General features: G+C 35.9%; 1 protein-coding gene across 5 annotated transcripts in view; it reads left to right on the top strand.

The window, feature by feature from the left end:
• Positions 1-612: 612 nt before the first annotated feature.
• The window catches only part of LOC111866369 (probable Rho GTPase-activating protein CG5521), a 134665-nt gene continuing 112633 nt past the window's right edge, over positions 613-22644 (top strand). For 3 of the 5 annotated variants that reach the window (XM_023855256.2, XM_023855258.2, XM_023855255.2), the window contains exons 1-8: positions 613-1395; positions 5954-6064; positions 9950-9967; positions 12496-12667; positions 15049-15209; positions 17278-17393; positions 18024-18165; positions 22327-22495. In XM_023855256.2, the coding sequence (XP_023711024.1) occupies positions 1290-1395; positions 5954-6064; positions 9950-9967; positions 12496-12667; positions 15049-15209; positions 17278-17393; positions 18024-18165; positions 22327-22495 (995 nt within the window). In that variant the 5' untranslated portion in view covers positions 613-1289. Of the gene's footprint in view, positions 1396-5953; positions 6065-9797; positions 9866-9949; positions 9968-12495; positions 12668-15048; positions 15210-17277; positions 17394-18023; positions 18166-22326; positions 22496-22644 lie in introns of those variants that run through there. The other 2 variants (XM_023855257.2, XM_023855259.2) reach the window with 2 other exon arrangements.

Genomic DNA, 22644 nt, shown 5'->3' with positions numbered 1-22644 from the left:
ATCAAAATTTCCACCAAGGAGTCTAGGTTATTATGAAATGAAGAAGCATAAGCCATGGTTCGATGAAGGATGCTCAAAATTATTAGAGCAAAGGAAACAAACCAAATTGCAAAGGTTGCAGGATCCAAGCGATGCTTTATTGTCATTCCTTTTCAACTTTGCTTTAGATTATGCCATTTTGAAAGTCCAGGAAAATCAAGTAGGACTGAAATTAAATTGGACACATCTGCTTCTGGTCTATGCTGATGATGTAAATATATTGGGAGATAAGAAGGATGCCAAAAAGAAAAACACACAAACTTTAATTGACACTAGTGAACACATTGGGATAGAAGTAAATGCAGAGAAAATGAAGTATATGTTGTTGTCTTGTCACCAGAATGCAGGGCACAATCATGATATAAAAATAGCCCACAGATCCTCTTAAAATGTAGCACAGGCCAGATATGTTGGAATGACAGTAACAAATCAGAATTTGATTCAGGAGGATATTAGAGGAGACTGAATATGGGTAACGCACGAAAGGTAAGTGCACGAAATTGGAAAGTACAATCATGCATTTCGTCGGACGAACATGTGCACTTACCATAGTTCATGTGCGCAACTAATCAAACATAAGTTTCCTCAGTGTGCACCTGCTAATCTGGAAACCAGTTGCCTGCTTGAAATCGGCGATTCTTCTTGAAAATCGCAGTTGCGTTGCGGTTGTTAGTTTGCTTGGTGTGCCCTCGTCTAAGGCATGGAGTATACTACGGAGTAAAACCTAACAGATTAGGTACAATCGCAGAATTGGATAGTACTCAACAGTATTCCATGCACAACGTTTTCCAAAGTTCCACAGAGTCTCATTTCATGCCAGAATGTGTTGTCCAGATGATCACACAAACCTTCGGTTTTTCGTAGTGCATGCCGATTTCATGTTAGAATTGAATTAAGTCAAATTTTATGATAGTTTATGATTAATATAAATCTTGTACTTAATTTTACGCGTCTAATGGACATCCGCTTGCAGTATTGCAAGAAATAAGTCGGTCGGATATCGCATTCACAATCACACTTTTCTACTCCAGTACTTGCATACATGGCATTCGTAGACTGAACAGGCATGCCCACAAACGACATATTCAGTGACAGTGCAGTGCTGGATTAAGGTTGTTTTCCATGCATAGAAGTTGGTAAAGAAAATGAAGTTATTTATGTTTATACGTGAAGTGCCTGCATTTCTGAATAGTGAGAAGGATGTCAACGTGTGATAATAATCACGAATATTCATAATTTTATCGAAGATCATGTTCAGCAAGAAACTACATGCAGACGTAAAGAAGTCTACACTTAAAATACAAGATTTGAAGAAGGATTCTGCTACCCGCCTCAAACATCTCAAGATAATTTTAGGTGAGCTTTTGATTTATTACCATTTATACAGAGTTACACAGATTGAGATGATTGTATATTAATTATTGGCACCGTTACACATTTTGATCAGTACGTGACAACTCTTGGCGCTACTAAATTTAACAGTTTGTTTCAGTGCATAACAAGGCCTAATCATGTAGCAGCAAATAAATATAAATGCCCCGTATATCTGTCGTGATTATGATATGCAGTGAAATGTTCCTTTATTGCTTTACCTAATATCACCACTCGTCAATGTTGTTTACCTTGTGCGCTGTTAGAATCAGATCTTTTACTCATAGTTTTTTTTGTATTACTTTACTTTACTGTATTTATTGCATTATGTCAATCCATATGAGGTCAAACCAACCTATTGGATAGAGAAACTGTCATGTTTAAGTGTAAAATAATAAAATATACATACATAACCATTTTTTAACATAAGATAGTAAAATATACATTCCTAACCCATACAAGGACAAATGAAAACACTAAGAACCACTATAAATTAGTGCAATCCTATACAATAATACAAATACTGATGCAGTTGTAGTAGATACATAAACTGTGTAATTATATTATCCATAGGAGAGACAATCAAGACAAAGTGTTCATTGAGAAGTTGATTTATAATATTCATCAATACTATAAAAAGCATGTTCAGTGAAATAGATAGCTTTTTAATAAAAGTCTGAATTCTTTAATATCTTTGGAGAGCAATTTAATGTTTGAGGGTAAGTGGTTATAAATCTTGCTACCCGAGAAAAGCACTCCTTTTTGAACTATTTATAGATTTGTAGAACGTAAATATAAATTGTGATTATAACGTGTGTTGATATCATGAATATCAGTGTTATCTATAAAATGATTTCTGTTCTTGACGACAAAAAGAAGTAAGGAGAAAATGTACTGAGACTGAAGTGGCAATATTTGTAATTTTTTAAACAATCCGTGGCATGAATCCAGTCTACCCGAAACAGATATAACTCTTATTATTCTTTTTTGAATTTTGAAGATACTCTCATTATGAGGGGCATTACCCCAAAAGATAATACCATACGACAATAAGGAATGTACCTAGGAATAATATAGATCATCCTTATTGATTCTAGTGACATAAATGGCTTTATTGCCCTTATTGCATATCGAACCTTATTTAACCTTAATGATAAACCCGTAATATGGTTCTTCCAAGATAAGGTACTGTCAACATTTATTCCCAAGAATTTAGTGCAATTGATATTTGAAATAATTGAATTATTAGATATTATTTGCAATTCTATTTCCCTGTGCTTTTTTAGACAGAATTGTATAAGGTGTGATTTATCACAATTTAATGTTAGGAAGTTACTATTAAACCACATAATTGTTTCGTTCAGAACTAATTTGATATTATTTTTAAATTCTTCAGGATTCGTGTTTGATATGATAATACTTGTAACGTCAGCAAATAATATTGGATTACCTATTTTCTTAACGGATAATGGGAAATCATTTATGTAAATAAGGAACAATAAAGGCCCCAATATAGAGCCTTGTGGAACTCCATATTTAACTAGTTCCCATTTTGAAGACACTTTATTAAGTTCGATAGGTTTCATTGATACTCTCTGATATCTATTTGGTAAGTATGATCTCATTAACTTATTTACCATGCCTGAGATCCCATAGAATTCCATTTTTGCCAGGAGTATGTTGTGGTTAACACAGTCAAACGCCTTTTGTAGGTCACAGAATAAACCACCAACAAAATTCTTTTTGTCTAAAGAAGACAATATATTATTTAAAAGAATGTGTGTTGTCATTTCAGCAGATGATTTTTCTCTAAATCGAAATTGTTCAGTGACCAATATATTGTGCTTATTTATATGGAAGTATAATATTTTATAAATAATTTTTTCGATAATTTTGCAAAAAGTTGGGAGGAGCGAGATAGGCCTGAAATTCATAAATTCTGATTTATCACCCTTCTTGTATAATGGCTTACTTCTGAGAATTTCAATCTATCAGGAAATATACCTGTTTGTAGGATCTTGTTAAATATGTATGTTAAGGGTGATAAGACATACAGAGCACTAAATTTCAGAATTCTTAATGCTATCTCATCATATCCATGAGAGTTCTTAGGTTTCAGTGAAAATATTATTTTTTCAATTTCATGGGTATTCGTATTACTAAGTTTCATAGATGGAAACGAATGATAAAAATTCTAATGTAAATAAGATAAAGAATCTTTATTATTAACAGTGGCTTTCCCCGAGGAGTTTTTGATAAGTAATGTTTCGGCTACAGATGAGAAGTAATTGTTAAATGCATTTGCTATATCTAGGGAGTTACCAGATAATTGTTTTTTTAAGTTCATTGTAGTAACGTTCTCATTAGGCCCTTTATTATTAGTAAAGATTTTTACTATATTCCAAGTAGTTCTAGTCTTATTGTTAGATTTTAATAAAAGTTTATTATAATAGTACTTTTTTGCTGTCATAATAACCCTGGCTAAGATTCGACAATATTTCTTAAAGTGTTCTTTGTTATTAGGATTATTGTTGTTTCTCTAAGCTAGATAAAGTTTGATATTATGTTAGAAGCATTTGTTGCCCATTTCAGAATTGACTGTATTGAATGTTGTATATCATTTTCTATGATGTTACAGGTTGTGAGTGTCCAAAATTTGGTAATGACTTCCCATATGTTGAGATAATTTACATGGAATCTTACTTCCACAGAATTTAATATAAACGATATTTAGTTCTTGATTGCTCAAATTAGTATCAAATTTGAAATGATTTGGAAATAAGGATAGAATAGAATATAACAGGTTTTCATGCCATAGATCATCATAGGCCAAAGTCAAGAACATGTAGAATGTCATAGTACAAATAAAGTACAGGGGAACCACCCTTAATGAGCATAATTCGTTCCAGAATCTTACTCGTAATGCGAAACAATTTTTCCCACATAAATTAATGTAAAATATGATAATGTGTTCCATGCTGAAAAAAATACTCAAAAAATTTTCTGTATAACGTTTATTCAAAGAAAATTATATATACATTGTTAAGGAGCGTGAATCATATTCATCTTTTCTTCTACGCAGAATGAACCAACCTGGAATGCAAATTCGATTTGCAGAGAACCAAAAAAAAAAATCGAAATAATTAGTTTATTATTTATGATACGTATCTAATTATTTTTTCCTAGAAAGCTGTCTAGAGACATTTGTTTTTGCCGACGCTTCAAAATTTGGTGAAAATGCGACGCACATTATCATTAAATAAATTTGTAGCGCGCATAGCCACTGCTTTATTAGGGTGATGCTTCTCAATGTACAATGCAACAGTTTCCCATGCTTTCAGCATTTCTCTTATTGCACCAGAAGATTTTTGCTTTGCTGTTACCTCCTCCTCCTCCTCCTCCTCTGACAAACTCTCCTCCACAACATCTTGCTGTGCTGCCTTTGTGTCGGAGCTTGCTGCTTCACCGTGCCTTACAACGTTGTGGACGCCGGTTCTTCTCTTGAACTTCTCGAACCACCGACGGCTTCCCTTAAATGCTTCTTCTTTGGTCGTTGATGATCCTGGCGTCTTCTTAACGAGGTCGGCGAAAATCACTTTCGCCTTCTCACAAATGATGTTCTCGTTAATAGTGTTGCCTTGCAATTGCTTTTCGTTTATCCATATGAGGAGCAACCTTTGAACATCGTCAAGAATACGTAACCGTTGCGTAGATATTCTTGTCAATCGCTTTGAAGCATGTATCTCCTTAAACTTGTCCTTGTTCTTGAGGATAGTGCAAATCGTTGATGTAGACCGATTGTATGTGCGTGCTAGATCAGCCATGCTCACACCTCGTTCTCGCTTTTCACTGATTTTACGTTTTATTTCTACGGTTATTTTTATTCTCTTATGGCCGTCTTTTTTCGGCTTTTTCTTCGGGGACATTTTTGCAAGGGTTATTAAACTTTGCACACAAAAAAATCACAAATAATATGTCTGAACACAAGTTTGGAAAAATGTGTGATCACAAGCAACACTAAGATGCTAGCGGAACGAGTGCTAAACACAGACTGATGTAGCAAGCGCACAATCCGGCACTTCCCCTCTTGTCACTCGTTATGCGAAACGTCGCTTGTTAAGCGAGTCTTTTTTTTTTTTTTTACAGTTTGGTTTGCTCATTATGCGAATTACTCGTTATGAGAGGTGCTTGTTGAGTGAGGTTCCACTGTATTTATATTTAATATATAGGATAATTTACGCATTAGAAAACCAACTGTTGCTCAACTTGTGAAGCAAAGAATCAATATGTCCCTTACAAGTTAGATGATTGTCCAGCTGCAAACTGAGAAATTTTATTATTTCTACTTCTTTCAGCTTTTTTTTTTTTTTTTTTAAATTCTGATTTACAACTGGTCTGGACAGACGCTTCTGTCTGGTCGGTTCTTTAGGAACCTTGAAGATGACAGATGGTGTAATTTCAAATGGTACATTTACTGTATTTGCTATACTGTTGATCGGTGCTACTGTGTATTATTACATAATTATTATTTTCTTGTTTTCAGAAAATGTGGATGCAGAAGAAGCGAAATCTGTCTTTGAGTCCAACTTCAGTCATATCTATTACATCTTATATGACACTTTTGTGACTGCCGAGGCAAACTTACGACAACGAGGTACTTTTAATTATTTGTCATATTAAATTTCTATCATGCTGCAGGTTATGTGTAGAAAAAAGTTGCCCATTCATCCCTTTAACAAAAAAAGTTCTAGTCACTGTTCACGGAAAGAGCTTGGCATTAGGGTCTTTAAATATGAAACACATTTGCTAGTCTTCTGTGGCACATGAGCAGGAACAGCGCGACACTAGCACTAGAGTAAAAACTAATCTCCAAGATCTGCTGTCTTACCATGTTACAAAACTTCGTTCATTGCATGGTTGAATAATTTACAAAATAAAGTACTTGATCATTTCGTTTCCCACCTTGCGTGCAGGAGGTAAAGATATGTGAAGCCTCTCTAGATGCTATGAAATGTTGGTCCTATCAATGTGTTCTTCTCTGCTGCAAGACAATTGGCTGTATGGACTGGCGTTCTTGTCAGGTATTATGAACAGCAGATGAATCTTATGCGTGTATGTGTTATTCTTGCGCATACTGGCCATGGAATTACTGTAATGGATTTAGTAAACTCATCGTTGCCATTATCATCGTCTGTTCTCAATGATTAGTAATTGTTGTTGTCATCATCGTTGTCATCGTTGTTGAGTCGTCGCCGTCCATATCTCTTTCTACCGTCTCTGTACTGGTGGAACTGAGAAAAACCACAAGGAGTTTTGGTTAGGATAGTTAGTAACCCAGCTGAGATTCGGTCCAGGTACCTCCCAAATAAAAGTCAGAAGTGTTGCCATTTGAGTCAAATTGCTTGCTTAATTCATGCATTGTTTCTTGGTCTATTTAAAAACTTTGTGAAAGTTAGTGTAGTGGTATGTAACAGTGAATGAGTAATGGTAGTATGATTGCGAAAGGTAAATGCTTTGACCAGCTTGGTATATATATATCAGCTTTTATTAATTAATGTGTATATGAAGGTGTTATAATCTCTTTTGCTCTCTTTTCTTGTTTCCCTTTCTTGTTGCCCCCACTTTGGAGCATAGGGTATCCGTAAAATGTTTTATTTCACTTCAGTTTCTTGATCCTAAGACAGTGGGTAGGACCCTTGGACTGGGGAACAGCCTGTCACAAGGCCACTGCCTACACAGGACAATGGAAACACAGAATAAAGGCACCCAGACATCCATGCCTTGAGTGGGAGTCAAACCCATAATCCCAGTGTTCAAGAGAATGAAGCCAGTTCATGCCTTAGACCATGCAGCCACTGTAACAGCCATTATAATCTCTTACCAGCATTTAGTTGATGATTTTTAGGAGATTTAAGTTCATAATAAATTTATCTGTTTATTTATGGTTTGTTTAAAGATGTTGTGAGTATTACAGACTAAAAATGTATGAAATGGTGGGATGATTGTGAACAATGAATTGGAAAGTATTTGAAGGAAACTGTTACCTGTTTTGAGGTACTATTTTGACTTTTGCCTGGAGGGACTGAAGAAGATCACGAAAACCTTTCAGAATGAGCAGTTTCCCGATGCTTTGCAGTATATTAAAGAACATTAGTGGAGGTGTTAGTACAGCTGGACAGACCATCTCAAAGTTTGGCTGCACCTAAATATGTGGAATATAAGAGTAGGATTTTGATTGCCAGATAACCTTGAGGACGGTGGCCATGTTTGAGAGATAAGAGAGATGGAGAAGCATAATTATATCCTCTTAGGTGTTCAGATAGCACTTTGTTCTTCGTTAATATTGAGATGGATGGTGGCTGATCCCATTCTTTTCTAGAAATCTTCTGCAGAATATTTAAATTTTCAAGGTGTTTCCAATATGTTTACTGTGATTTTTGTCAAAAATATATTTCAAAATAGGGATGGGCCGTGTGTTTTCACTGCATTAATTGTGCATCTGAGAAAATATACACTCATGGACCCAATGTGAATAAATATGCCAAAGGCAACACATTTTTTGCTGTAACCTGTTTCATGCTTCCTTCTGAGCACTTGTGGGTAGTTATCAAACAAAACTCTGTGTCTAGGCACTGAAATGTGACAGAGTACTTGATTTTGTCTGCATTTGTTTACATCTCCATTTAAGTCTTTGCTTCTTTGCTAATTCTTTCATTTATTCTAATACTGCATATTCATAATGAGTAAGAGGGTATAAAGTTAATGTTCTAGACTTGTATTTAACAAGTACTCAGTATCAGGTGTGACCTGATTGCCAAATATCCTAGACTGTATTTTCCTCATTTTCCTTGGGACCTCCAGGTGAAGGCTGGGAGAGTACTTTGCTTCTTCATGGTCATCTTCCTATCTCATTTGATGCTGTGTAATATTTGCAGTTGAAACAGCACTGTTGAATAACGTTGAGCCTTTCTTGTTAAGTTATCATCCCCAAATTGTAATGGTATCTTTGTGGGGTGTTATGCCACGTTTGAGTTCCAAGGATGTGCATAATTATAATATAGTAATTACATCTCAGAATGGTTAAGTAATTATTACAGAATGGAGCATACAACTGTAACAGATTATAATGAAATTATTGTCACTGTACAACTAGTTTTGGGCTGAACAACAGGTTTGATTCCCAGTAGGGCCAGTTACCAGGCTAGCTCTGAGGCTTCGGTACTTGTGTGTGATGGGTACTGTCTAGGGGTGAAGCAACTACAGTGAAGCTGATCACTATCTCCATCTGGTGTCTGAGACTAGAATGTGTGAAGCTATATCCTGTATGCCCTTTAGTATGGTGCTTGGAAATGGATCAACTTTGCCAGTATTTTTTTATTATTCATGTTGCTGTTTTTTGTTTGCTCTGTATTCATTGCTGTAATTATTCATAATGTAAGAATTTAAATGTGATACATTCAACTATTTTATATCTTATTATTTCCATATTTTGATATTGTAATTTTTCTTATGCAATGTTTGATCTGCAAATTACATTTTAGGATTGCTGATGACCATGTTAGCCTGTATGAGAGGAATAATGGGTAGTTAAATAAATTTGTAAGAGTGTTGTTTTCTGGAATGTGATACCAGGTAGTCTGGTAGAAGTTTCTTGACATTTCAGAAGAATATTGTCCTTGTACCATGAAGATGGAGGCAGTATGTTCCCTGAAATGTCAGTGAACTTCTGTGAGGCTGCATAATGTCACATCCCAGAAGGTAATACTGTTCATAGTTAACCACTTTGAGTAGCACAGATCTAATGAAATATTGCTGCTGGTCACTAATGTAGATAATATAGTTACAGTAATTATGAGAGTCATAATATTTAATATGTCTCTTCACTAATATTTCTTCTAAGCTTTATGCAACATTAAGCCTTTTATATGTGTAGCTACTAGGGAAGTCAATTTATGTTCAAAATTTGGTGTGTATTGAAAAGTAAATGCATTTCAGCTTTGGTGGGCTGTGTTTCCCAGCATATTCCGTGCATTCATAAAACATGTTGAAGACCCCTTACTGAGTTTCTGTAACAGTTCTTTTTTTAATTAATTTGCTTGTTTATTTAATCAGTATCTTCAGCATATAACATTTCTCTTTACCATTTTTTAAATCATTCAGTTTGATTTTATCGCTTTTTATTATGCATATTATACTTTTCTCTCGGGAGAAAATCTTTGGCATGTGGGTTTCAAAATTTTATGTTGGATGAAGCATTCTTGAAATAAATGCATAGTGAGATATGTAATAAGTTCTAATTACTGATTTATGCTTGTCTGCTAAAGTGTTTGTTTAGTGCTATGATTACAGAGAGATTATCTACCACATATCATTCTTTCAGACATAGAAAATGAAAAGAGATAGAGTAGTCAGAAGTTTGTTTGTTGGTGACATGAAATGGCACTCTCACAAATTGGTAAATAAATTGACATCCGTAATATTTTTATAATATAGTTTCCCACTAGTATTGTACTTACACTACCTTACTGTTGCTTTGCAGAACTGTCTTTCCATCTTGGTAAGTAACTGACATGTATATCCACTTGGAACTCTATGATATGTGTTTATTTTGACTTCTTAGCAACTGTAGTAACATACATTACAAATTTTTCAATTTATGCTTGGCAGTACTTAACTGTTGCAATTATACCATTTAAAATTTCATAGTGTTTATGAAGGACAGCTCTTTGTTTAGAAAAGCTTAATGTAACAAGAAAGCAGGCTTCTGGGCTATGGTGCCATGTAGATAGTGTGTTAACCGACGTTAACCGAATCCCTACCATTCATGATGCAGTGATGCAGTAATATTTTTCTTTGACATATAAAGGGCTTGAACATATAATTGAAAGAAAGAAACAGTGATGTATACATTGCACATAGGTAACACAGTGACCGCTACATCTTTAGTTTCCATGTAGTTATTCTTTACTCAACTAGTTTTGTGTAACTGGAAGTTCTGTGTTCTTTTAATTCAAGAATACAGTATTTTCTTTTCTTATATTCTGAAAAAATTCAAGATACAGATTTTACTATAGCATTAGATAGCATCATGTATGTATTTCATATGAACCAAGTTTTGTGAAAATATGCCAGTTAGTTTTGGAGATATATTTAATATTTTTCTACTACTGTTACACCTGCTGCTGCCATCACTGGCCCTCTCCCTGGCACCATTACTACCACTACCACTTCCAAGTAAAGAATGACCTGCATCCTGCAAGCTTGAGCAGTCTGTATCTTGAAAATGGCATTGGATTATTGGGCACAGTATTTGTGATTTTACATAGGTCATAGCAGCCTAAAAATAGACCAAATTATACTGAATGGAAAATTTTGCTGCCACCATCCATTTGTTGATATTGCGCGGAATGACTCTTGAAGTATTTATGGGATATTTTTTATTCTAGAATTAAACATGAAAGAGAATTAAGTAATGTATCATGGTTCAGTCATAAACATGTAGAGAGAATCCTTTTTGTCTGTATTGAAAACCTTAGAATTTGCATGATATGTATATATTATTATACTGAATTGCATGAATAATATTACAGCCTTTCTTACAGAAGTGAAATGTTTATGTGTTAATTGACTGTTGGAAACTGGTACTGTTGCATGGTTTTCATATATATACTAATGCATGTAAAAATACCTATGTTTTGATGTTTTCTGTGATGAACATTTGTTATGTAGTACTCTTAACAACTTATACTTGTATATTTCCCACAGTATGGTTTGTAGAAACCGTTAAGAAACATGTAAGATTTAAGGTTTTCATGATGGTGACTATGAAGAATGCTGTCTTCTGGGATGTGGCACCGTGTGGCTGTAGCCACCTGATCACGCTGGTTCCTCGCTTGTGGATTTTTCTACCCTGAAAATGGATGCGATATGTTCCTCCAAAATGTCGGCTTCAGGAAGTTTATATTATTATTGTATAAGCATCACCCTCTTTTTGGCCACTTAGATTGTATAATTAAACTCGCCTGAAGATTCATTAATTCAGAGGTGTGGTAGAAAATGGCTGTTTTATGCATCAGATAAAATCTCACCTCTGATTTTTTTTATTTTTATATGAAATTTTAATATCATTTCAGTATATGACAATTTGTGAAACATAAATGTGGAATATATGTCTTGACCTTGATAGTTTAGTTAGAATGGTGATGATTCGTCACGTGTTTGATGGCCAATGTTCATATCCCTGTATGGGTGTTGTGACCATGTTCTCTGTATGCTTCTGGCTTAGTGGTGGATAAAGGGAAAACGTCCTTTTACATGTATGGCAGACTGTTTATTGCAGAAATGTCTGATTAGGTTTTGTAGTACAGAATAATGAACCAAAACACATACAAGGAGTAGAGATATTGCGACATAAGGACTTTGAAATATATAGCTTAAAGCTAAAAAACATTAAAACAAAATACATTTGTGTTTTGTTATGCTCTGGCAGACATATATTTACAAATGTACATTCAAATGCATGCATGAAAATCATTTGTTACCACAGCTGGATATAAATAACAGATTTTTTTTCAAAGTTCTGTTCAAAATGTATTCTGATATGTGACAGTTTAAAGAAACCTAGATTATGAATACATATTGTACAATATCCTAACTGTACAACTTGTTTTACAGTAAAATTAAATTATAAAATGAGAAATGCATTCATGATTATGGTGAGGAAACCTCAAGGAAAAAGGTTATGTGGGAGACAGATTTAGATTGTGAAATTCTATCAGAATAGGTGTTGAAGGAGTTAGGAAGTGAAAGTGTGTACTTTGTTCAGCTAGTGGAAATTGTGATTCAGTGGCAGGCTTTTGTGATGAATGCAGTGAATTTTTACATTTCAGGAAGGCAGAAATTTCATAAATAATGGAATAGCATGGAAGTCCTCAAGGAGGGTCTAGTCCTGAGGAGTTGGTTAATAAAATGAATTAGAGTTCTGACCATGGTAGGCAGAACAGGAATGTAAACCTGTCTCTTTATTCAGCTTTAATTATGGATTTTATTACAACAGTTATTTCATTGGTTTGATGTTTACTGCAGTTCACAAGGCACATCGAGAGGAGCTGGAATGTGTTCTCCAAGTACTGGAAAAGGTGCTAGTGTATCTGCCAGAACTATTATCAAGAAGATGGCAATGTCACAGTCTCACTCGCATCATGACCAAACTGTTACATCCTGGAAACTCATGGAAGCTGCGGCGTGAGGCTATAAGGTGTNTTCAGTAGTTACGGAGTAACAGTAGATTTTCGAAATGCATCATTGTGAATGCAGCGCTATGCTTCAGCGTGGGCGACCATATGTTCCAGTCAGCTATGTCAGCAGATAAGGTAGACCGGTTTGAATGTTGCACGTAGGTAGATAGGCAGAGCGGTTCGTACGTGTGCGATGCATTGTGTTGACATGCAGGGAGACATTTGAAAATCTTATGTAAATCCAGTCGTCTTCTAAAGCACTACAGTTTAAAGGAAACAGATTGATAGAAGGGTGTGATATGCAACCACTGGTATGTTTACAGAATGGGATGCTGAAAATAATGTAATTTTGTAACACAAAATCGATGAAAAATGTTGTGCAATGCAAAATTAAGAAATTGAAAAGAAAAATTAGGTTTTAGAATGCTTCTTTCCTAAAACATTAACGATTTAAAAAGTGTTTGTATTGTATTTCTAATTTGTTTTGACTGAAATCCGAAGAAAAAAAGAGTTTTTGCCAGTTTTCAAATTACTGTATCACTTTAATTATGAGTTAGATACCATTAGTATATTAACATTTTTTGTTCCAAATTACCTCAGGAATGCCCTCCCTAAGTGGGGGTGAAACTTCATGAATCACTCTGTATTTGACTGTAGTGGATATGGCTGTTATCTTGACACCGTTCTGCTGTATCGTGTATTTCTTGAATACTTTGTTTTAATGTTGATTTGGACTCTTTTTTTTAGTTTAAGATTGTAAGCTGAGAAACTCAGAGAAACTTTAGTTAATTTCTTTCTTTAAAAATATTGAATTGATTGGAAATAAATTATTTTCCCTGGAGAATCCTGAGGTCTGCCAGAATTTCTGCAGTAATTAACCACTGCAACTGGATTTTCATTACATAACATTACATAGCATAGCATAACATATCCCACAGAAATGCAAAATTCATGAAATATATAACATTAAATTCTTAACAATATAGATCACATAAAAAATATTTAAAATAAAAGATCTGTAGATGTGCAGTTTGTCTCATGTACAATTTTTTTTATGATAGAATTTCAGAAAAGTAATAATGTTAATTGACTATATGTAGAGTAACTCATGTTATTGAATTCTTACAAACCAAAGTGAAATTTTGTCTGATATGTATGGTCTCCCCACCTTCATGTCTGATGGATGACAGCGATATGGCATGTGAAGGTGACTGCTCACATCCATCTAGTGTTGTGGTTAAGAACATGTGTAGTTATACTCCTTTTGTCTACATGATATGATGCTTAAGCCAGGAACAGTTTCATATGCTGCTTTTAGTTTAGATCTTCAGTGAAAAATTCATCAAAATCCATTGAGTTGTTTTAGAGGTGAATCATCTGGATTTGTGGTTGTGTGAACAGATGACTTGGCCTTTCTGTAGTCCATACATTTTTGCACTTCTTGCTAAACTTGATTAAGAAGCTTAAGAATTGTTGCTGTGTGCCATTTGTTTCCTGGATAACATTTATTCACGGTTCTCTCCCTTAAAGTCTTCAGAGACTATGTGGAGATTATAATATGACAAGAAAACAAAGCTCTAGTTCTTGCAGTAACCGCCATGCACAGTGGCTTTGTTAACAGGGACTGAGTGATTGATGCTGTAATTTGAAATTCTGCCAAAAACTTCAAACGAGAATATGCGAGGTACTAATAATAAGGTAAAGGTAAAGTTTCCCCTGTGCTTAACTAATTAAGCACTGTGCTGTGAAGGTGTATAGGGAGTGGATATATAGATCCATGTTTTCTTGACCTCGGCACTTGGAGGTGAATGGTCAGCTTCACATCCCAGCCAATTTACTCCTGGGGAAAGAGCCCCCAGTACCCATTGGATAGGAGGCTGGGTGGGCCCTGGATGACCTGGAGAAGAGAAAATTCCTGACCTTATGTGGACTCGTACTCTGACCCCTCGATTGTCCAGCCTGTAGCCACTCATTATAATAAAAATGATTAAAAGATGTAATATGCTTAAAATTTGCCATCTTCTTGTAATAAAGCTTTATATATTACTGGATATAATGTAGTACAGCAAAAGTCATGAAAATTCTGAAGACCTACATTTGAGCTTCCTTTTAATGTTCCTTGATTTAAGGTGTTCTCCTTTCTTAACCTTCAGTTTCAATAAGCCCAAGTAGATAATCGCAGTGTTAAATCTTCTCTGTTTAACATTTTGCTCAGTTAATGTTCAAACCTATTTCCCTTCGTAGAAACCTGTGTATAAATATACTTTGTTTATCTTGATTGAATCTAAGATTTATTTTTTATGGAGGTCAATGTTAGAGAAAGGTAATTATATGGAGGTATGTCCACTTTCATTGCACTGGACTTTTTTAATACTCAAAATTAATACATTTCTCTTTGCAGATATTTTCTTCTGTGGTATCAGTCATTGGCTGACAATTCTCCTGAAGCTCTTCATGCCATTTTTGCAACACTAGTTCCAGGTTTCCCCTCACCTTTTGCTGGGCAGGGACTTTCTGCTCTGAACAGGAGTTCAACATCAGTGTTTCATGATATTTCACGTGGTGAGTTTTGTGTTGTTCTGCTTGTGCTTTTCTTGTGGGATACACTGTCATGATAGAGCTAATTTGAAGTTCACCATATAATTGCATTACTTTTGTGTAGGTGGAAAACTCACATTCTTCACTGAACAGGAGTTTATACAGTGTGTCCAGGTCCTGTTAGGCCTGTGTTCATTAAAATACAAGACATCAATTATTTTCAAAATTTCACTCTTTTTATTCAAAATAGTCTCCTTCTGAATCAATACATAGCTGGAATCAATTGAAAAGTTTTCGAAAACAGTCACTGTACTCCTTTTGTGGAATTGCATTTAAAACTGCGGTAGATTCCCTTTGGATGTCCTGGATGGTGGTGTGACGGCCCCCTTTCATCGCCAACTTAACTTTTGCGAACAACCAAAAATCTGCTGGAGCCAAATCTGGCAAATACAGATTATGATCAAGGACTGTGATCCCTTTTCTGGCCAAAAAATCGCGCACCATCTTCAATTTGTGGGGTGGGGCATTGTCGTGGAGGAGTAACCAGGAACGTTGCTGTTGATATTCAGGTTGAATCTGAAGAATTCTCACTGAAACACAATTGAGGGCTCCAAGATAATAATCAGAATTCACTGTTTCACCTTCTGGCAGAAATTCCTTGTGAATGATTCCTTTGGAATCGAAGAAAACGGTTAGCACTGTCTTTACTCGACTCTTTTGCATGCGCACTTTCTTTGGTTCTTGCTTCTTTGGGCTCAACCACGCTTTACCCTGCTGCTTTATGAGAGGCTCATATTGAAAACACCATGTGTCATCACCAGTATCAATCAGTTTTGTAAATTTTATATCAATTTGGGCCAACCATAACATGTCTTTGCAGTGTTCCACTCTGTCATGTTTTTCATTGCCTGACAGCACATACAGTACAAACCACGCACAGACCTTTTGTTTGCCCAAATCCCCAGTCAGAATTTGATGCACAGTACTTTTTGGTATTCCCAAAAGTTCCTCGATGAGTCTTGCAGAAACATGTGTCTGATGCAAGGATTTCGTTCCCTTTTTTCACATTTTCTTCAGTGCTACTTGTTCTCGGCTTTGATGCACGTGGAGCGTCTTCGGTGTCCTCCTTGCTGTCACGAAATACAGCATACCATCAGAAAATGTTTGAGCGACTCAAATAATCACTACCATACACACTTTTCATCATTTTGTATGCTTCTCTTGCTAATTTGCCCAGCTTCAAACAAAATATGATGTTGGCTCTCTGTTCAACCGCCATTTTCTGATGAGCATCAGAACAGTACTGTTACATTCAAGGTCAGAACACATGATGCAGCACTGCTTGCACTTTGAAATTATAGACAGCCTCAGCCGAAACTTCAAGAATTTTAATGCTGAAACTCGCCAACAGATGGCATTGCAGGGCAAAATTTAAAAGAATGAGTCCTAATGGATCCTGGACGCACTGTGTATGTTTTGTATATAATGATACCTGATATGGTTCTGTATATACTGCAGCTTTTGGGCTGCAGTAGTTCTGTAGTCTGTTGTTACTAGTTGCATTATTTCTAGGTAAGTGAAAGTGACAAAATTGGAAACTATTTGTCACGTGTGTCTGACATTTCAGAAACTATTTCTGATGGATTTGATGTGAAAAGGATTGTAATTTCATGCTATATATATATACACATACACACACACACACGAGGGGGAACCAAAAAATAACCGGAAACGACCTATTGAACACGCATGCTTTGTAGTTACGAGTTGTGCTGCTAGGTGATGTTAGCTGGGGGTCTCCCGCGACTGTTAGTGAGCTGGCGTCAGTCTGAGTTAAGTGGTGGTTAAGTGGTCTGTGGTGCTCTGTTGTGTGCGGTCCTGTTTCAACCCTTTGGCGATTAGTGATTATTGTTTTTTCTGCCAGATTAAACTAAAGGAAGGGCAGATAAGCAGTATATCTATTTAACTGTAAAGTTATTTAGCTTTAATGTTAAATGACCAGCTTGCAGTGGATCTTTTAATTTTGGGGTGAAGGGAAATATAGTGCCACCAAGCAAGCAGTTTGAAATTTTGACCTGTATTGTGGATGCAGGTCCAGTGAATGCTGTAGAGATACAACCTCTGCTACCACCCCAAAGTGGAGAGAAGCAACCAGATGATCCAATGAGATATTTTCTTGATGCTTTGCTAGAGTTTATTGTTTCCCAGGTAAGTACAAACAAAAAAAAATTGTGTTTATCAAGGTCAAACTATATAAGTTTATACCTCTGAAACAAAAGTTACTGAAAGTCAGTCAGCATAGTTTCATACACTGTCATAAAATCTTAGACTACTGTGAGAATATCAGATCTCATGTGCTGAAAATAAGTTTTGCATGGAACTTCTTAAATTTGTGAAGTAGGACACCTTTATGTATGTATGTACGTATGTATGTTAGTGATTTGGGGGTGGGGGGAAGCATGAGCTTGGTTGGTTGGATCTAAGAGGGTTCACTCTGTGATAATATGGCTAGCTTGTGCTAATTGAGATCCCACTAATGCAACAAAATTAAGTGAAATAATAATTAGTCAGATATTTTTGGTGGCTTGCTGCTTTAGAAAATTATTGAATCATGTTACAGTATATGGGAAGGGCTATTGGTATGTGTTTTAGGATGTAAGTGGGTGAAATATTATTATGGAAAGAGCCATCCAGGATGCATAATGTTTAAAAGTAATCTTTGAACTTAAGACCAGGTCTTGCCAGATGGTTGCCTGAGTTGGGTAAAAGTCTGAAAATACTGGTGTTTGTTGACCTCTATGGAAAAATACAAATTACCCCTTGTGTTTTGTTTTGCAGGTAACAAAGATAGAGTGGCGTGACAGGCTGTGTAAGCAACACAAGTGCTTCGTGTTTCTGTTTGAAAGATTCAAACAGTATTATCTGCCTCATATCTTTCCCCAGTTTTCATTTGCCACGAGCCTCTACAAGCCAGTATTAGGTATGCTCTTTACTCTGTATACATATCAGAAATTTAAAGAGAACCGCATTATGAATTTTGAGGTTTCCACAGTGATGATTGTTCAGATTGTGGTCCTTTGGGTTCTGACCACATTTTGTGTGAGCAGCAAGGACATCTAGAAGAAGAGGAAGAAAAAGTTAAACTAAGGTCAGTACAGTCCAAAATCATCAAAGGGGTAGAATCTGTGAAAATTATATAACAAGGTGTACGTCTGTCAAGAATAGAATTATTATGTATAGTAACAAGGGAAAAGAATTATAGAAGCTAAGGGAGAAGAAAGGACAGAAACAAACTACATATGACTGGCTGAAGAAATACTAAGGTTTCATCATTAATCACCTTATGCTCAGTTTGCTCTTCATATTGTTGCATCTGAAAAGAGTGACAGTATTCCTAATGAAAAAGTAATCCTTTAAAATATGGTGTTAATTAACTATATATACGAGGTGTGTTCAAAAAATGACGGGAATTTCCGTATTTTGGAAAAAATATTTATTCATTCGTCTACATTAATGTTGTCGCCTTCAAAATAGTCCCCATTCGATATTATGCACTTACGCCAGCGCTTCTTCCAATCATCGAAACACTTCTCAAACTCGATTTTTGGGATAGCCTTTAGCTCTTTCAGCGATGCGCTTTTAATGTCATCTATGCTTGTAAAACGACGGCCCTTTAAGGTTCTCTTTATTTTTGGAAATAGGAAAAAGTCACACGGAGCCATGTCTGGCGAATATGGAGGCTGGGGCATCGTTACAGTATTGTTTTTGGCCAAGAATTCACGAACAAGCAACGAAGTGTGAGCAGGTGCATTATCGTGGTGCAAAAGCCATGAATTGTTTTTCCACAAATCCGGGCGTTTTTTTCGGATTGCCTCACGCAAACTTCTCTGATTGTGATTCGGCGATCATTCATAATCATTGCTTTCACTTTTTCCACGTTTTCATCGGTTGTTGATGTGCTGGGGCGTCCGGGGCGCTCGTCATCTGCAACGTCTTCACGGCCATCTTGGAAACGCTTATACCACTCGTAAACTCTTGTTTTACTCATAACAGACTCACCATAGGCCTTTGTTAACATTTCACACACTTTGTAACACTTTATTTCATTTTTTACGCAAAATTTGATACAAATTCTTTGATCCATTTCTTTTAACAAACGAAAATCGCCAAGCTCATAAAAACACGTCTAACCTTAGCGGCTGCCACAGACAAAGTAAGCAATGAATACAGCTGAAAATTTTATTGTACTTCAGGGGCATGTATACCAACATAATAAAAAAAATTTTTGACAATTGGACTCTCCAAACCCGCGAAATTTTAAAATTCCCGTTATTTCCTGAACACACCTCGTACTATTTGATTTAATGTTCAGGAACTTTGCATTTTGCCCACAGAGTGTATTTATGTGTTTTTACGTATTTCTGACAGCAGAAACTACAGTGAAGTCCAAACCTAAGTGACCTGCAGTTTAATGGGGCTTGGAGCATGGCTTTTCCTGGCCTGAGCGAATGCTGTAGCAGAGAGCATTCTACAAACCGTACTGGCACAGGCACAACTTCTATATTAATGTTACAATAACATTTTGCCCTTCTCACCTGATGTTTTGAAGAAACTGCTGAAAATAGTGTCCATTTGCACCAGTGTAAGAAATTTTTGGACCGTCACTGCAAGTCACCTTCTGTAATATTGCTTATTACACTCCTAATTCCATTCTGGAGGGCCTCTAGAGGATGTGGATTGTTCCTTTTACACTTTTTACTTCAAGTTTCCCTACACATAAAACTTTCACACACTCGTATCTGATGAATGAGGTGGCTATAGTTCCTAATTAATTATCTTTTTACCAAAAATTTCATGAAAAGTCTCCATAAAATGTGCAGTATCACATATTACTTCTCTTCTTCATTTAGTATTTGAAAGAATAATTCCAAAATATTGTTCATGTAATACTCTTGAGTTTTCCATATATGAAAAGAACATGGGCCCAATTGTTCTCCGACCATGAACTACGCACCACACATCCATGTTTTGGCTGTGAGGTGGGGCTTCTTGTATTGTGTGGGGATTATAAGTATCACAATGACAGGTACTCTGGTCGGGCATTCACAAAACCACCAGTATGAAACCAAGCTTTGTGGTGGATTGATAGTTTTATCATGGACAGATGGCAACATCCAATGAAAAATGTTTATGCTCACAATTGGATCTGCATAAATTAACTTCTGGACCACTGACACTTTGTAAGGATGAAACATAAGAGCTTTGAGACCTCTTATAATGGAACTTTTCAGTGTGCCAGACTCTTGTCTTATCCAATATGATGATATTCTTCGACTCATTTCTGTTGTAACTCAAATGTTCTGGACTGTGAGAGGACACTGTGGACTTAATTTATTTTTATCAAGAAGATAACTGTCTTTCACCTTTGCTGAACAGTTTCAGAACACAATAATTTGGTGGTTGCATAGCCTCTGTATATTGCTATCAAAACTTACATACACATGGCTTATAGGACTTCTTCAGAAGCAATGTTGCTACAAGAAATATGCATTGTTCCATTGTGTACTTAACTATCCTTAAATCATGTCATTCCCTATGAGAAATAGCTTTCAATAAGCAGACCTGTTTGCAGTGTGTGCTCAAAACAAGTCTTTATCATGACAGCATGACTCATGATAAAAACATCACCTGCGCTCATGTTCAAAGTTCCATACATCACTCCCTGGCTAATTTATTGGCCCTGGCCAGGAAAAGCTGCACTCTGGTTCCTATTAAACTACAGGTCACTTAGGCTTGGACTTCATTGTATATCTGTATACAGCATTATGCAGTTGGTTTTTGTAATGGAAATGCATTGTGTGTTCTGTGTGATAAAAATTGAAATTTTAGAGATTATTTAGACAAATTTGTCTTGAAATCCTGCTTTTAATTGCTTTTATGATACCTACTTAAATCTTATAATAAAATTTGGAATTCAGAAGTAAGTGCATAACAGCTGCGAACTGATGAAGAAGGTATTTATCACAAAGAAGTTTACTCTAATACTGGTATGTACCAAGTTCCTCTCTTTGTAGTTCTGTGGTATTATGAAATATCTTAAATAACACATACTATAATGTTTATTGTTATTTCAAGCCGTTAAAGCCCCACCAATAACCTTCACACCAGTTGCTTTTGTCCACTACTGTTTCACCTTAAGCCACTGCAGTATCCGCTCCTATCTTCCGCACTCAACTAGCTTAAAATTCACTGCACTGTCTGGTTCATGTGTGTTTCTTCACTCATTTCTGCATTCATCTGCCTCTAAGCTCAGACTGTTCTACTCGAGTCCAGCAGCCATTCTTTTACTTATGCATGCAATATTCCTAGAATGGAGGCTCCTCACATTTGTTAAGAAGTCTCAAAGAAGAGAGGGAGGGTTTCAATGTGTCAAGGAAGAGAAGTGTGCGCATACTTACCCCCTTCTGTTCTGATCTTACAGGGCAATATGTTTTTGTTATTAAAGAGAAATGTAGAACATTTTCTACATTTCAAAACTATTTCCTCAATTTGACACCTGTTTTAGGAAATCTGTTGCAAAATGTGAAATAACAGGTTTCACTGAAGTTTTTCTTCACAGGCTTTGGGGTGTAATGGTACAATGTGGCCTGAAAGCCTTTGGTGTCCATGGATGTATCTCATTTGCTTTTGTTCCACTCATTGTTTTATGATGAAATGAAGTTTTTAAAAATTAATTATTCTCAGTTTAAAGGTCTTGTAGTTATTTGTATACTAAGAAACATAATACCATAATTGAAGTAGTTATGAAGGAAGTTGGAACTTCACAAGGAAAATGTTATGTTCAGTAGCTATAGTGTTTTAATTTGAGAGGAAGTTGAGAAGGTTTTTGCCTGGGTTCCACTTTGACCTCCTTAAGATATCCTTTCTGCTGTTACCTTCTTTGGTAAGTAGGAGACTGCAATATAGGATACATATAGAAAACTTCTTATTTCGAATTGAAGGTTTTTGCCTGGGTTCCACTTTGACCTCCTTAAGATATCCTTTCTGCTGTTACCTTCTTTGGTAAGTAGGAGACCTGCAATAAGGATACATATAGAAAACTTCTTATTTCGAATTGAAGAAGATTGTTTCTGCTCCCTAGATCTCCCAGTGCTGAGGAAAGGTTCTCCTGGACTTAGTGATACCCCTGAGGGTCGAAGACGACAGGACCCATTTGTTGTCTGCCGAGTAGTAGTTATTAAATGGGTTGCCACCTTCACTCACATTACAAAGAAAGGGGAAGTACCATTTATGCATACACAATCAAATAGGTATGTAACAAACAACTGGATTTCAGTTCAGTCTATCTTTTTATGGTTGAAATCTATCTTCAGAAAAAGCAAACTGGATACAGTGGAGAAATAATTATTTCCGTTGTGTTCACTATTGAGATAAAGCCAGTGAAACAGATATGAATAAA

This window comes from Cryptotermes secundus, unplaced genomic scaffold (assembly GCF_002891405.2).
Source record: "Cryptotermes secundus unplaced genomic scaffold, Csec_1.0 scaffold497, whole genome shotgun sequence".
In the NCBI taxonomy this organism is placed as follows: Eukaryota; Metazoa; Arthropoda; class Insecta; order Blattodea; family Kalotermitidae; genus Cryptotermes; species Cryptotermes secundus.
This window is presented reverse-complemented; position numbering and strand designations above follow the sequence as displayed.